This window comes from Chelonoidis abingdonii, chromosome 7 (assembly GCF_003597395.2).
Source record: "Chelonoidis abingdonii isolate Lonesome George chromosome 7, CheloAbing_2.0, whole genome shotgun sequence".
Classification (NCBI taxonomy): domain Eukaryota; kingdom Metazoa; phylum Chordata; order Testudines; family Testudinidae; genus Chelonoidis; species Chelonoidis abingdonii.
The window spans coordinates 109384389-109402077 of NC_133775.1; the positions used below are offsets into that span (position 1 = coordinate 109384389).

Below are 17689 nucleotides of genomic sequence, written 5' to 3' on the forward strand. Positions count from 1 at the left end.
AGAAGCACCAGGGGCACCAGTCAAGGGCCAGGGCCACTTTGTGCTAGGCCAAGGGTAGGCGACCTATGGCATGTGTGTCAAAGGCGGCACGCAAGCTGATTTTCAGTGGCACTCACACTGCCTGGATCCTGGCCACCGGTCCAAGGGGCTCTGCATTTTAACTGAATTTTAAATGAAGCTTCTTAAACATTTTAAAAACCTTATTTACTTTACATACAACAATAGTTTAGTTATATATTATAAATTTATAGAAAGAGGCCTTCCAAAAACATCAAAATGTATTACTGGCACACGAAACCTTACATTAGGGTGAATAAATGAAGACTCGGCACACCACTTCTGAAAGGTATCAGCGGGGTAGCCGTGTTAGTCTGGATCTGTAAAAGCAGCAAAGAGTCCTGTGGCACCTTACAGACAAACAGACATTTTGGAGCACGAACTTTCATGGGTGAATACCCGCTTCGTCGGATGCATGTATTTACCCACGAAAGCTCATGCTCCAAAACGTCTGTTAGTCTATAAGGTGCCACAGGACTCTTTGCTGCTTTTACACTTCTGAAAGGTTGCCGACCCCTGCTAGGTGCTTTACCAGACACACAGGAGAAGAACAGAGCTCACAAGCTAGGTTGTTTTACTTTTTAATATAAGGAAATTCTATAGAGGGCCAAATTTGTTCAGCATTTTTTCACTCTCCGCTTATCATCAAAGAGTCAGAGAATGGTGAACAACCTGTTTTAACCTGGACGCACTGCTCCATGGCCCTGTGACTTCAAATCCCAATCCACCCAATGAGAACCGCAGCACTGAAATAGGGGCCGCTCCATGGTGATGCCTGAAATTAACGCTGAGTTCTGACCTTCCCTTCCAGCAAGGAGCAGATAACCCCAAATCCATAATTCTGTAGGCAAGTTTGCATTTTCAGGGAATACTTCAGTGAAGAGTATAGCCAAACCCTCGACAGCAGGGGAATTCTGCTCTGTCTGCTTGCCATTCTACATCATAGACAGGGACCGTAAAGGAAATATGCTTTGATCTCATGTTGAGTATGTACAGAGCCTCTTAAACAGCTACCAAAATATCATAACCAAGGTTATTTATCAAAACACCAGGTTTACATTGCATATAGTATCTGAATTCCCTTTCACATGCATTGCTTATTAACAGGGAAATGGAAATGGAACTAATGGGAATTACTGTATGTTCCTAATCTGTTAGGTGCTTCTGAAAATCCCAGTAGGTGCCTACCTGCATTTTTAGCAACCTAAATACCTTTGAAAATCTGTCCCAAAGACTAGAGATTTTGGGGTGCCCAATTTGACATACTTTATGGAGGCCTTGTTTTCAGAAAGTGCTGAGCATCCACCCTTTGAAAGTCAATCCCTTTTAGGTGTCTCAAGTTGAGCATCCAACTTGAGACACCCATCACTCGTCACTTTTGAAAATAAGAATAAATACTAACACCACCGCTCTCTTCTCTAGTGCTTTACATCAGCCGATCTCAAAACACTTTACAAAGGAGTTACGTCATCATCCCCATTTTACAGATTAGAAAAATGAGGCACAGGCAGGCAAAGTGACTTGACCAAGGTCACCCAGCAGCCACTGGCAGAGCCCAGAACAGACTCTTCCCTTCTTGAGTCCCAGTCCAGCAATCTAGCCACTTAGTGAAACTGCCTCCCTAATGTAGGCCTAAATCCCTAACTCGCCTTTGAAAATGATTTTAGGCTTCTAAGTCATTTAGATGCTTTTTGAAAAATTTCCCATTTATAATCAGGCTCCTCACCACACCCATTCCATTCAGCAAGGCCAGAAGCCAGTGTGTGTGACATTACAGTTGCTTTCATGTTTAAGGTTTTTTGTGCACAAAGAGGGGGCTGTGAATGCCTGGAATGAATCGAAATGCAGAAGAGGTGGAATAGAAAAGATAAAGTGTTCGGATATACTCAGAAAAAAATGTGGCTAGGACTTCCACAAACACTCAGTGGGAGTATTTTCATTGATCTCAGAGGGAGCAGAGTTAGGCCAGGATGGAACATTTTTGGAAATCCCAGGCCAAATTCATCAAAGCAGTTATTGGTGGTGAACTATTTGTTGTGCTTTAATGATAAACTATATCAACATAGACCCACCATCTAGAAGTCAACAAAGATATAATCCTGAGAACGGTCTGAATGGGCCAAATCCTGCCCAAACAATTAGACCCACGGATGTCAGTGGAAATATTGACGACAGGAATCAGCTGAATGCGGTTACTACCTATTATACTCTCCTGCACAGTGTCCTAGGAAGAACTGACTCTGTGGAAGATTTTCAAAGGCACAAAGGGAAGCGAGGCGCCCAACACAATTCCCACTGAAAGTCAATGAGGCACCTTCCTACCACTGGTGCCTTCAAAATCCTCTCTTGAAAAAGAAAATGTTTTAAATTATCAAATGAAACAACCACATGGGTCCTGATTTAGCAACCCATCCTTATTCAGCAAAGAATTTAAGCATATTCTTAACTATAGGAATTGCTACTGGAAACTACAGAAACTATAGGAAATGGTACTGAAAATAATGGTGTTACAACACAAACAGAACAGGGGTGGAGCTCAGAATCAGGCCCCCTTTCTCTCAGCCTCTTTCCTTGCCTACCATGTCTGAAGGAGTATCTCAAAGACTGCTGCTGTACCACGTCTACTTCTCCTCATGGGGACATTTCAAGGACATTTTATTCCTACTGCTGCTGCTACGTTTTCTTATGTTTAAAACTGTGGATGGGGAATCTAACCTGAACTTTCCTGGAGAATAACCATCTCAGAGGCCTGAAGTCATCAGATCAACATTCATCAGCAAAATGTCCCAACATATTTCTCCACCACTTTTGCACTTTTTGAACCTTTAAGTATGATATTACAATGCAAAATGATGCAACATGTAAGCACAGTAGGGAGATAAGATGAGTGAGATACAAGAAGAGCTCTGTGTGGCTCAAAAGCAAGTCTCTCTCACCAACAGAAATTGGTGCAATAAAAGCTATTACCTCACTCACCTTGTCTCTCTAATATCCTGGGACTGACATGGCTACAACAACAGTGCATAGGCACAGTAGTGCCAATATTATTGTCAGGGGCGGCTCTAGACATTTCGCCGCCCCAAGCAGGGCGGCATGCTGCGGGGCGCTCTGTCGGTCGCCGGGAGGGCAGCAGGTGATTCCGGTGGCCCTCCCGCAGGCGTGCCTGCAGACGGTCTGCTGGTCCCGCAGCTTTGGTGGACCACTGGAGCCGCAGGACCAGCGGACCCTCCACAAGTGTGCCTGCGGGAGGTCCACCGGAGCCGCCTGCCGCCCTCCCTGCGACCGGCAGAGCGCCCCCCGCGGCATGCCACCCCAAGCACACGCTTGGCATGCTGGGGCCTGGAGCCGCCCGATTATTGTATAGCCCATGCATTTAGTTACATGGCGCATTACATACATAAACGTAACACATATATATGCCCAATCCATAGCCAATTAAAATCAATTGGAGTCTTTTCATTGACTTCAGTGCACTACAGATTAGGTCCATAGACAAAACCTGTTCTCATTTGTATTAATAGCGTGCTTCATAAGCATTGAGATTGCAATTTGGATTTGAGTGGCTCATACCAAACCATTGGGTGCTATTTTCTGCATCAGTTTCCTGGCTCATACTGTTGACTCATTTCATTGTTTTTGGAAGAGCTCTGTCAAATACCCATTTGGCAGCGGAAATGTTCTGCAGTCCCAACAACAGATATTAGGGGAGAAATCCTGATGTTGATCTACATGCTCACACAGCTCCAGGAAACTGTTTTAGTTGAAGTCATCTTCAAGCTTTGCAGGGGAAATGCAGGATTTCTTTATTGGTGAAATTTTAAAAAATTTAAAAAAAAACCCAACAAATTGGAAATAAAATTTCATCAGTACTAAGTTTTTAAGCCCTATTTTTCCCTCACTGAAATCAATGAGAGTTTTCCCATTAACTTGAATGGGATCCTTTGGCTAAGATTTTCAAAAGTAACTAATGATTTGAGGTGCATCAGTTTTGGGGTGCCCTGCTTGAGATACCTTGAAGTGGCCTGATATTCACAAAGTGCTGAACACTCATTCTCTGATAATCAGGCTCCTCTGAGTTGCCTCCAGAGGGGCATCAAAATCTGCAGTCATTTTAAAAGTTCTTGGCCTTTATTTCCTATCACAGTACACACAGTCAAATCCTACTTCCCCTAGATGACTGCGGAAAGAATCCTCTTTTTACCAGAGTAACAGCAGCCTGGGTGTTTTTCTAATTGAGAGATATTGAATGGAAGCATTTGTTTGCTTGGTAAATCTTTGGAAGTAAATATTAATTCTGTTATAATAATGTATGGCTTTGCAATTGACTGGTGTGCACATTTTGGGACATATGAGAAAGGGAATGTCTGGCAAACTTCACCACCATTCAGGGACACATCCCTCCAACATTTCTCTAATCCTAGTGTCATTCTTATCCCCCCATGATGCCATTGTACTGGTAACATGGCAGCCAGCAAAGCAAATTGACATGTAACGAATGCTCATTACCTATGAATATTCACTGCCTGCTTGAGTGCGGCTGAATGTAGTAATATACTGGTAGCTATGAGAGTTCAGCCAAACACAGCAGCTAAGGTTTTTCTGTAATCGTGCTCTGATTCCATAAAGGTCTCGGAGAATTCCCAAAACCTTCATAAAGCTGAAGATACAGTTCCTAAGTTGCCAGCTTCTCCAAGACTGGCAATGGATATCAATATAATAACCTAGACACACAGAGAGTTTTATGAACTCTTGTTTGAGATGCCTGGCCTTGAGGAAGTCAATTCTCTTGCTCTGTCCTCTAGCTCCCCTGGAGCTCTGAAATCACAAAGAAGCAGAGCTCCTATCCTGAAGAGAGCTCCCTTGCATTAGCAGAAATTCATCAGCAGGACAAAATTTGGTTGACAGAATTTAGTGATCCAGAAACTGGGAGTTGCATAAATCAGGTTCTACTGCTACTACTTTGATTGATCATATCTCTTAAGACCAGAAGGGACCATTCTTAAAATCTAGTCAGACATCCAGCGTAATACTGGCCAAAGAACCTCACCCAATAATTTCTCCACCAAGCCCGTAGGATATAGCTCAGACAAAGGTTATTTTTAAGGAAGACATCCATCCTGACTTGAGTGCAAGTGAAGAAGATTCAATGATATCCTCAGGTATGTGGTTCCAGTGGTTAAATTGCCCTTACTCTAGAAGTCTTATTAGGATTGCCCAGGGATCTTTGGAAATGAGTGCTATTTGTTTTTAGGGGGGAGAACTACATGTTCTCTAAAATTAAAAACCTGACTTTTCACGATCTGCTTTGTCCATCCAAAAGAACAGAAGGCTGCAACTCCACCTGGCTATACCTAATGGATTAAATCCAGCTGTAGAGCACTCCCTGACATATGAGATGATGCAGCTCCTATATGTCCATAGGGCAGGGAAGAGGTTAATAGCATGCACCCAGTTATGTCAAGCTACAAACACACAAACACACCATTATGTAAAAATCTGACTGAATTTCTGAGTCACCATATTTATGAGGGAACCGATATGAGAAAGCAAAAGTCAAACACCAGAAAGAAAATTATTTCCAGCTTGAAGTTTTGCAACCCTTCGGCATATTAAGGCTTAGTTATTATTACTAATATCCATGTTGTGCAATGTTGTTGGAGTCAATTTCTTCTCCCTAGTGTAAACCTGTCGATGTCCAACAATCCTAGATACTCTTTCCTAATGGGAAATAAATTAGAACGTTGAAGTAAACCAGAATTGCATGCCAATTGTACTCTATCAAAGAGGTACCATCCTAATCTTTTAAATAGTTTATTATATAGGAGGGCAATATTGAACTAAGTCCAGTGTATGACTGGTTGTATGTGTGGGGCCAAAAAAGTCATGTCTCTATTTCAACTCCCCATGGCCTTAAGGTCCTTCTGTAAAGCCCCATTAAGCTGCATTCCAACGTTGGCCTCTCTGTGCGTATTTTAATACCATATAACTCTTGATATGCTTAATAAAAGTGTCTGTACATGTAGTTCTATTTTTCATTTCCTGGCAAATAAATAATAAATAATAATATCTCAGATGTAGCAGGTGCTGCCCCTCCCCCCAAAGGGTAGTCAGACAAACACCAAAGTTTGCCTGCTTAACCTGGGACTACTTCACAAATTGCATTAGTCCCCATATTATTGGACCAGCAATTTTTGGACTAAAACCAGTTAAGGGGAAGGATAAATGTCATTTTTTTAAGCATGACCCCATTTCTCAGCTCATTAAAGTTTTCCTCATGGCATTTATTCCATTTCATTCTCCTATTTTATATTGACAGCTTAACTACTAAGATACACACAAGCAGTATGTTTTTCATGCAGTATTAAAGAATGCAGCGGCAAAGGGGTTAAAATGGAGTTGATACAGTAAGTTTATTCATGTCATTCAGGTTCACTCCAGTTAAAAGGAGATCTAAGTGCGGTGGCCAAGTCATCTTTCTACAGCACAAGAATTAGGTCAGTAAGTCAGATCTCTGAATATCTTTTAGGAGGACTGAATTGATATCACAGTGACATCTAGCTAAATTCTAGATATGAAATGGCCCATCTATGTCCGTATAATGTTCTTACGATCTGGGCTGTTACAACAAGGTTTAAAGGCATTCAGAACCGAAGCTTCATTTTACAGATTATCCTATCAGAATGATTTATAAAGGAGGGTGGATGGCACCATATTGTGAATGTAAAACAGAAAGCAAGACACCAATTAAAAACCTCCAGCAAACCTTTCCCACTCAGGTCTTCTACAGCCTTCAGTGGGAGATACGCTTGTATAAAGTCTCCAGGAATAAAGTCAGCAGGTAGGTATTGCTCAGCATCTGAGGGATTTTTAACTGGAAATACGGCTTTGTAAGAACACGGCACTTGAATGTTATTTCAGGGAACCCTGCCTTAAGCCACCACCAAAAAATGGTTATTTAAACAGAGGTGGTATCTCAAGAAAGGCAGAGGAGAATTTGTATTTGTCTCTTTAAAGAGGAGGTTCCGCTAAAGTTACTAAGACTCTGCATAGGTGCAGTCACTATATTTTGCAGGATAAGGCAGTCTCTGGCTTCATAAGCAGTCTATAGAAAGATCAGAAATATAACAACAGTGGCAGGGCATTGCATTAGACATCACAACTGTTTCTGCTTCTATCTGCAGTTCTGAAATCAAGTCCTGTAGCTTGTCTGAAACATGTAAATGATACATTTCTTCTTTCGCTGTTGCTGCTGCTGAGACTGACACAGAACCAAGTCAGTCACCAATGAGCCTAATTCCTCAGAGATCTCTCCACGGAGAAGAGGAGGAGGGTGGAATGGGGAGGGAGAAGAAATAAAATTGGCCCTTAAAAAAAAAAAAAAAAAGAGAGAGCATTTAAACTGCTTGTCAGTCGTCTGCCTGACAAGGCCACTTGAATATATTCAGGAGTATTTGCATAAACGCTCACAGTGAGTTCACCGTAGCTGCTAGCGCTAATGGTACATAAAGTAATTTAGTCACTTCTCTTAGGCATCCTGTCAGAGTGATGAGCACCCCCTCTTTGCCTCGTTGCATATTAGATCATTAGATAATAAAGTGTTAGAGCATGCAAACTGACAGGGTCTCCAGCACGATCATTTTTTGAGGGCACTGCATTCTGCCAGAGAGGAAAAATAAGAGAGAAACTGATGCTGCAATTGGTTTTAAATTCAAGTAAATACACTCAGAGAGTTGAAAAATTATTTTGAAGGAAGGTAAAAGAACTTATGCAAGAAACTCTGCAGAGATCTAGAGTGCGGCTTCATGCTAAAAAACCTGAAAGAGTCCCTCCAGGGCTGCTTGAATGCTATCTCTTGCATAGCCTTCCTTTTCCCCGCCTGTTTGGGTTTAGTCCTTTAAATTATTTTGGAAAGGTTTTCCTTTTAAAATTACACCTTAAGATGAAGTATAAACCAATATATATTATACCGATTTGGATCTATATTAGCTCTATACATTTTACTGTATTTGTGTAATTTAGAAAGGTCAACCATGTTAGCCCCATGGTTTACCATAAATATCAAACAGGCAAGGGTCCAACTATTTGTGAGTGAAAATGTGATAATTATTGCAAACCACAAATCACTGTGGCCTAGCCTATTTATACCACACAGAGCGGTATGAAATAATTAGCCTCTGCCTTTTGAAAAAGAGATATATTTATTTGAAAGATGAGCTTATTAACTCTCCAGGATCAAGGAGTATAGTGTGGTGATGTGAAACCATGATCTTGGTTTCTACTTATGTACAGAGAGATGAGACGCTAAAAAGGAGCTTTCCTTTTACTGTCTGACCAGCAGGCTATAAATATAGACCTGTGTTGGAAATCCCAAAAATAATCCAGGCTACCTGCAAATGAGATGGCAAAAACCCAAGTGTGGAGACACAAGGCTCCTGAATGGCTCAGAAGGTAAAATTTTTTGTCCAGTTTTGTTTTTCGGCACCCAAAGTCTTTTTTAGATGTAACACACACTGGAACTCAATGTTTAAAAGCAGCATTTGCCAACACAGGTTTGTAAAGAAAATTGTAAGGTTAATAATGCCTAAGAAAACCAGCCAGCAAGCACCCCACTGTGGTCCCCACATCACCACAAACAACATGAGGTATTCATCATTTGCTGACCAGATATTTCCCTTTGGGCTCAAAATCTCTATATAAGCGCCTGGGTACATTTGGTCAGAGGGGTGTAATAGCACACTTCTTGCAATCCAAACCTCGTGATCAGTCAGAGCACGGGGCCAGAGTAGCTGTGAGCAGCACAGCTAACTACTGGCAACCTGATATGGCCTGCATCATCCTCTTCTCCACTTGCCCAACACCACCACAGAAGATGGGAGAGCCAAGGATATTCTGCATGGACAAATCTGGGGAAAACAGCCCAGGCCTTATGACCAAGGATCCAGGAGTAGGAGTAAGAGAGGGCCATATTTTGGGGAGGGAACTATGAGGGAAGCCTACTCCAATGGAGAGAGCTATAGACTGTTCCTGGAGTGGGGTTTCAGTTTTTGGTGGCTGCTCAAAATTTTGGTGGCCCAGCACCCCCTTTAACATGTATCCACCCTTGAATTCGGTCAGATGTTTTGGACAATGTACAACAAATGTACTTGCCAGTTTTGTTGTCATCACATGCACATAAACATGCGCAGAGTTCAGTGGTTGCGAGAGAGACAGGTTTAGCTGAAAAAAGGTTAAACGTCTGGCATGTCTTAAGGAAGGAAGGGATCTTTTTGTGCTGTGGCCACCATTAATGAGAATTTGCCAACAGTGGCCAAATAATTTTATCCGAGAGGTACCCAAGAATGAGATTGGATTAGATAATCACTTTCCCCCACCAGGATTTAGAAGAGGAGATAATTGTGGTGATTATGTAGTGCCTGTTGGCAAATGTTGATATTTAATGGCAACCACTGAACCTGAAGGTTACCTGGAAATTTTGGTATAATTTTATTATTTTCTTCTTTTTGCACACAGAGCAACTTAGCTAGTGGGAGCGTGAGTGGTAGATACATGAAAAGGAGGTAGCATTACAGTATGTGTGAAGACAAGAATAATTGTAAGTATGAGAAAAAAAAGTATAAACTTAATCACAGGTAGGCATTCAATGGTCCTCACTGGAAAAAAAGTTTATCTAGCTCAGTTCTACCAAAGCCAAAAAATAAGCAGGTTTTGAAAGACAAGAGTTTATGTTAAAAAGATTGCAAGGTTGAATAGAGTGACGTGTCCTTTGTAAGGCTCTGACTCTTGCTAATTAATAAAAGCAGTTTGCACATTCCATACAAAAAAATCGAGCAAACATTATGACAGTGGTTTGTTTATTAGATTAAGTTGTTGGCAGGGATGAAAAAAAATTCTATAGGATGAAGCACAGCTGAAAATGGCTCATGACCTACATAAAAAGTTAGAGTTAAACAAATACAGATGTCAGTTATGTTTATATAATGAGAAACGCTGCTGAGCTAAGAATTTTAGGTTAGTAAGTGCGAACTACAATCCCAATCCTGCAACCACTTATCCATACCTTCAACTTTACTCACGCAAGCAGTCCCATTGACTTCAGCATGGCTACAAACATGCATAAAGTTAAGCAGATGACTAAATTTTTGCAGGATCGGAACCCAAAAGAATGAGTAGCATAAACTCTTTTTCATCAGCAATTCCTCGAGTGGTGGAAAATGGCATATTCTCCCATTATTATTATTTGGATTACCATATGTAGTTTACATTTTTCCAAGTGGCATTCACTTTCCTTGAGACAAATTTTATCTGGTTTCTTCTAACTATTTGGCAGAATATCACCAATTACCCATGCAATCCATGGCAAACACTGATGGCACAAACTAGTGCAAGGGGCTGGGTGCATTCCACACCCACGACTGTCAATGGGAGCAAGTGCCTGATGTGTGCAGAATTATAACCTACTTCAAAAGACAAGGGACACTTCTCCCGAGGGGCTGGGGGGAATTCCCTTATGGTTTTTGTTTCGTTTTGTTTCATTTTTAGAAGCAGGCACCAATTTAGAGGACAAAGCAAAAACAAAACATTAATTAGGTCCAGATTTTCAAAGCAGCTTAACTCTCATTTAAAAAAACTCAATGTAGTAGCCAGATTTTCTACAGAGCTCAGCACCCAGCAGCTACCAGAAATCTGGTCCCAATTGTGGGTGCCAAGTGCTTCTGAAACTCAACCCACATCTTTTACATGCCAGGGGGAGCTGCGCCATTTTGAAAACCTGATCCCAATTTTGGGTGCAAGTGGAGGTGATTCCAAAAATGTAGACATTTTTCAATAAAGCAAGGAGCAGATTTTTCACGAGAATTTTCTCACATTCCCCATCCCACCAGCGAAAACTCTAGTACTCTGCTGCTTTGAAAATCCAAGCCCAGTTTTTGGAGACTGATCTCTTAAAAATTTGGCCCAGAAGTTTGTTTCGATAACTGTAGGACAATTTGAAATGAAAAATGAGAAAGAAACCAAATAAATCCACATTTAAAGTAGCAATGTCAACCAACGAAAATGATATGCCTACCATGTTCCAGATAAGAAGGCGTACCTTCCGAGGGATCGAGCCTTCGAGCCCTCCGCCCATGCTTGGAATTGTTGTGTACAAACATATTGTCCGACACCGCCAACACATGGCCATCCACGTTGACTGTTGTCGACACCACAACCTGAGAGCACAAGAGCAAAACGGATCAACATTTTGATATATTAAAAAAAAAGAGCATAGATTGTAATAAACTCAGTTAAATAAATAACAGCTGGGAGCTGCAGAAAATTGCATAGCTATTTCGCATAATAACTGGTGCTTATGCTGTACAAATCTAACAAGAGACGCTATTGATGAGTGAGTCTTTGGCACAGAAACCTTTTGATGCAGCTTTAAGTCAAATTGCAGAGTTTGTAGCTGTATGGCAGAAGGTACGCTGTTAACCATCATTTTAACAAGAAGATCTTTATTAAGGGTTTCTCCCCCACCCCACCCCCCCGGCAAATACAAGGGCGGCTGTGTTTCACCCTAAATTATCCTTCAGTTTCTGTGCTGAAGTAGATAGCGCTGTTGACATTGCAAATGAGAATCGATTCAAAATAAAAGAAAACAAAAACACTTTTTGTGAAGTTGAGATGAGAGCAGCGTTCTCTTTCTCTCCCCGCCCCAACCTCCTCTTTTTTAGCCACAGTCACCAGGGATATCTGGACTTATCCCAAATTTTCCCGCTCTGAGCTCCATTTCAGTGTGTCTGGGGACAGTCTCCACTTAAGAGAAAGACAGACCTAGTCACCCTTATTATCATCTGCGTTATGCTCATGTCTAGGGATCCCAACAAGATCAGGATCCACTGTCCTAGACACTATACAGACACAGTCTGAGATGGATCCTGCCTAAAGGAGTTTCCAATCTGGATAGATAAGACACGAAGTGTGGCAGGGGAAACTGAGGCATAAATAGGGAAGTGACTTGCGCAAAGTCACACAGCTGGCTGGGAGCAGAACCCAGGTCACTCAGGTCCCCACCATAATTCCAGTACCACACACTGCTTCTCTTACCCTGTTCTCCGCTCTGACCCCTATGTCCTATACTAATGAAGTTCAGGATTTCAGGGTTTGATTCCAGTTGAAGATGGGGCCCTGGGTAGACTGCCAGTTTTACAAGAGCACGCATTGCCGTAGAGAACTTTGACTAAAACAATAAGAAGAAATGACCTACACTTCTCCTTATATTAAACAGGGAAAGGGATTAAAAACTGAAACCCACAGAGATATGTTTATTCATGCAACCTCTTACAACCAAATATAATAATTGTCTGTTAATTGCAGTTTCAGCTCCCACCTCATGCTTCGACATGTGAAACAGCAATCAGCGGCTCCGTTTAATCCACCTATTATGTTGACTAATTAACTTTGCTCGATAGTTTATTTCTTCCTCCATTATCAGCCCTTGTCAGCCGCAAGCACACTGCCGCACAGGGGGACCTCAGCCCTCTTGATTGATCACCGATAGATTGACATGCAGATTAATTTAATTAGAATCACCTCACTTGAGAAATGAAAGACAATGGCAAGGGGGCTAATAGATCTGCTCTTATAATGAGGCGAGCCTCCAGAGCCAGAGCAGAGGATTTCTGATTTATTTTGCTGAATTCCCCAGTTGCTCTGAAAGGCTTTTGCTTTAATTGTTCTTGGTTTTGAGAGGCTTTAGCCTGTGAAGAGGTGAAATGCTTTGCAAGGATTGGCAAACTGCTTCAACGCTCCCAGGAAGCGGCTACCTCTCAGCGTTGGTTGGATGGGGACACTTAAAGTTATACTTACAACAATTCAATGTCATCACTTGAATTGGATAAAGAAAATAAATGAAAAACTTTGCCATTCTACCTATTTCTTACCACCCATTAAACACTTACAAATACAAAGTGAGTCAAGTGGCTAAAACTTCTTTAGCCAAGCCAGGAAGCCTCTCTCTTTAAAAGGCGGAACACAACAGAACATTTTGCATTTCAGAATTTCTGATATAGTCCATCAGAACGCCATTCTGCCACAGATTTTTTTAAAATACATATTATTAAAATACAGAATAAAGGATTTAATAGCTCTTGAAAACAGTAATTTGGGGGGGAAAAAAGAAAGAAAAAGACAGTACCAAATATTGTAGGTAAATTCTCTTGAATTCAAACTAGTGGAGAAAAACATGCCAAAATGTAAAATTTAACAAGGATTTCAAATGGAATTTATCCTTTTCTCTCCTGGGGGGCAGAGGCAAGTTTTTGCTGTTTCCACTAAAATGTGAACCTACAGTGAGTGGCACATAGTTCGCAAGGGCACAAATGAGATTGCAACCATTGTAAAGTCTTTGGGACAATGATTTTTGGGCAAATCCTCAGCTGACATCACTTGTCAGCACCATTGACTTCTCCATCAGTCTTGTGTGTTAGTCGGTAAAGTGCCAGGCACATTTAGGCTGATGTAGAAATATAATAAATAAAATAAAATACTAATAAATAAAACAAATTAATAACAATAATGACGAAGCTCATAGCCGCAGAAGAATTTGAATTTCCGAGAACATCAAAAGCTTTAAATATTTTTCCCCAAAACTTGGCCCAATCCTGCAAATACTTATGCATGTGCTTCCTCTAAAGCATGTGTGTTGTCCCACTGAAGACAATTAGGTTTGACCGTTTCCAGGATCCAGACTTAAAAGTCTTCCTAAGTTAAAAATAATACTAGCTTAGGGCCCAAACCTGCAAAGACTTGCACATGTCAGTAACCTCTCTCACATAAGAACTCCTAACATGGGAGTAACTCTACTCATAAGAGTAGAGCCAACAAGGTCAGTTACGGGATCAGGCCTTTGGTAATATTTTTCCCTCAGGTTTTGGAACCTGCTGATGTGACACGTTTTGATTTACTGAACTGTACCTTCCTACCTACCTCTTGACCAGGGAGTTTGATTTACTGCACAGAGACCACATTGGAGTGGTTCTTTGGAGTCGTTAGCAGAAGAAACTATAAAAGGAATCACCATAAGAATCTGTTTCCAGTGTCAGGAAATGCAGAAAAAAAGTGGTTACTCTGGGTGTCTGTCTGAAAAAAATGATTATTCATAGTGCACCTGTAAAAAGCAGCACACACGCTCTGCTTATTTCTTAAAATATACAATTTTATTAATGTAAGCACTCTGTTTTGCTAGGAATGTAAAAAGGATTTAGCACACACGCATTAGCTAAATATTAATGCCATGACTATGTAGAGAGAAAAAATAGACTGTGTATTTGTTAAGCACTGCAATGATATACTGGGACTTTTTCAGTGCACATATAGGCTTATAAGGTACACTTCGATTTTTAATCCAAAATACAACACTTGGCTCATTTTGATTTTGAAATTATTGGGATGTGTTTAAGTTAAAGCACATGCTAAAATGAATTGTGGAGAAATTGTAAAATTGGGGGGGGGCAGGGAATCAAACTAGATGTGGAGTGGACAGTGAGACATCCGCAGAACACGGGCTATAGCAGGAGGGAAAACACACACTACAGTTTAATAAATGATTAATGAGGTGCTGACATATTAATGTAAACATGGGGACAACCAGGCCTGCCAAATCTCCAACCTTTCCAAATTTTGTCAACAAAACACATTTTTAATTTGGGTCAGGCAAACATGGAAAATGATTTTGAGCTTTAGCTTGAACCCATCATAGATTTTTACTCTAAAACCTGTATCAACACTGGGGGAAATGGGGGGAAGAGTCCTCCCCCACATCTCCCCCCCCCCACATCCTTTTACAACTTTATTCAGCCAGCTACTACTATCGTTCATGCTCTATTATATAATGACTCTGTAAAGTATTCTGCCTGCTGCTAAATAGCTCAGTTGTGAATGTTTTTGGGAGGTTAGTTAAAAAATCTGAAACAAGAATGTTGGAGAGCAAACTATTTATCTGGGTTTAGTACTGGGCCCGTTTATTTGTTATGGTGCATCACCTAATATATCAAAATTAAGCATTGCATGATTCCTTGTTTTTAGACACAGCCCATTAAGTTTTGCTAACTGATTAATACATAACGTGTTCCTGGTGTTCTCAATTTTCTCCATTTTCCTGGCAGTGCCCTGATATTTTGGTTTATACCTCAGACACCTCGTGGCAAAGGCTGCAAAAATTCAACGATGATAATTTCCAGGCTTGAGATGTCTCTTGCTTCCATTTGCCTTAGGCCTTTGGCTGATGGTATATCTCACTGTTTCAGCTTCCTAATGGATGTCATGACAAAAAGGGATGAGAAACATCCTTATTTTCATCACCAGTTGGAGACTGCTTTGTATAGTGTGTTTCCGTCATTCTGGTAACTCAAATCTTGAGTCAACAAGATACTTAAGACCATGCCTAAAGTTAAGCAGGTATGTGCAATGCATTCAGGGAGATTACTCACATGCCTGAAGTTAGGCACATGCTTAAATACCTGCTGAATTGGGGTCAGAGCTCACATTGCTGTTTTCTAAATTCCCCCTTCCTCCTTATCCCTCTGGGGAGAGAACCTTGCATATCCTAACTCCATTATCTGGGATTCGTGAAGCATCATTTTTGTCTCTTATGCAGATTTGCAGCAGGACACAAGTGGCTACCATTCAAACATGAGTGGCAGCATTCCACTGAGGCAAGTTCGCAGCTTAGGCTGAGGTGGAGGTTGTGGTAAGCCCATCACACAGTGTGGTAATGCGGTAGTTACTTTCCAGGTTTCCATAATGAATGCATGTTTGGGGGGTTTATGCTCTGACTCAGCCACAAAAGTTTCCTCCCTATTGAAACCTTACACGTATCGGTATGCGGGCAGTTTTATTATAACAGCAACAACAAAATACCCAGGTCGCCTGGGGTTTATTAATTACACAAGTAGACAAAAAGTGTTTTAGTTCTGTGTGGTTTTTTTTAGGGCAGAGAACCACCCTGGGGCAGCAGACCAAGGGGGTAGCTGATGCAGAGGCAAGAGGGGGACCCAGCTATATCCCATCTCCATGCAGGGGGGGCAGGAGGGAGCAGGACCTAAAGCCGGGGTGGGGGAGCTGCAGCAGCACATAAGAGCAGGTAGGATTAGCTCTCTTCTCCCTAGCTTCTGTTACGCAGCCGCCAGGGCCAGCATACAGGGGACCACACAGGAGTCACACAGTATATGCCTCCAGGCGGGTGGGACAGGTGGTCACTTATGTGACTCGAGTCCAGCCCAATCCAGCCACCCTGAGTCCCTGTGGAGAGTCTCAGGCCAGGGGAGGGGCAGGAGCCTGTGTGCCAGTTGCCAGGCTGGAGTGAGTGCTAGAGCACCGGCACCAGGGGGGGCAGGATGCGGTGACAGCACACAGGTGCCAGCCACCAAAGGGGTAAGAGGGAGAAAACAGGACACCAGCCACCAAGCTCACCCACCCCCATAATACCATCTACTTACTATTTGTATTGCAGCAGCACTGGTACGTCTACACTGGAATGAAAGACGCAAGGCCTGGCTGCACTCGGGTCACAGGGCTATAAAATTGCTGTGTAGACTGTCAGGCTCAGGTTGGAGGCCAAGCTCTAGGACTCTCCCTCCCCCTGGACTCTTAGGCTGCCAGGGAGGGCACACTTGAACACAAATACATTTCAGGACAGGACCCCCTCACTTCTTTCCACACTCAGGCTTAAGTTAGGATTCACACACAGGTCCCCAAAACCAGCATACCCTCTGCCCATTTCCCTTCACTCGTTAGCCATTTTGTGACTAAATGAGATAGTTAAGCTCCAGTTGACCCTTCCACAGTAAAGCCCACCAGGAGAGGGAGAGAGAGAGGAAGGAAACTCTTTGAAGTTCATCCACAGGTGGCATTAGCCTGGTGTATCTGGCCCTGTACTTTGCCACCACCACCTCGTGTTCCCCAACACAAGACAGGGCCAGAGCATAGCTGCATTCCAACAATCCCCAATGACTCCTTGGGCTTGGGGTCTTTTCCAGGCAGGCAATGGAGATCAGCCCCAAAGATGAACCAGCTCCCAGATGATACCAAGATCAGGGTGGAAAGAAGTGGCATGAAGTTAGGAAGGAGGAGTTATGTTGTGTGAACGAAATTCCCTCGCTTCTGTGTGGAAAGAAGGAGAGCCACGCAGACAGAGCCACATGGGACCATTTGACCCCTCCCAGAAATGCCAGCTATCCAGCTATGAACCGGACTTAGAATTGCCTCGATCTCCTTACTCTGACCCAAGCCGTTCAAGTTAGTGGGTGAGATCCTAACCCCACTGAAGGCAATGGCAAAACTCCCACTGACTTCAAAGGGGGGTTTACATTGCAGCTGGGAGCGAGTCTCCCAGAGCGGGTAGTGCGGTACAAATAGCTGTGTAGACATTACAGTTCGGGCAGCAGCTCAGTCTCTCAAGCCCACCTAATCCTTGGGTTAGAGCTCAGTGGCTAGCCAGAGCCTCCACCAGAGCCACAACGTCCACACTGTGTGCTAGTGCAAATGCCTCTATCTACCCAGGCTGGGAGGCTGGCTACCAGCTGCAGTGTAGACATACCCAAAGGGGCCAGGATTTCACTCAGCATGTTTACACCCGTGAACCAAAAGTGGGTGC

The 17689-nt window shown here is 42.4% G+C and overlaps 1 protein-coding gene across 8 annotated transcripts in view; it reads right to left on the bottom strand.

Annotated features, from left to right (window-relative positions):
* EBF1 (EBF transcription factor 1) overlaps positions 1-17689 on the bottom strand; it is a 323717-nt gene that overhangs the window by 99275 nt on the left and 206753 nt on the right. For 4 of the 8 annotated variants that reach the window (XM_032800487.2, XM_032800486.2, XM_032800481.2 and 1 more), the window contains exon 8: positions 11123-11264. In XM_032800487.2, the coding sequence (XP_032656378.1) occupies positions 11123-11264 (142 nt within the window). The remainder of the gene's footprint in view (positions 1-11122; positions 11265-17689) is intronic. The other 4 variants (XM_032800489.2, XM_032800488.2, XM_032800485.2 and 1 more) reach the window with 1 other exon arrangement.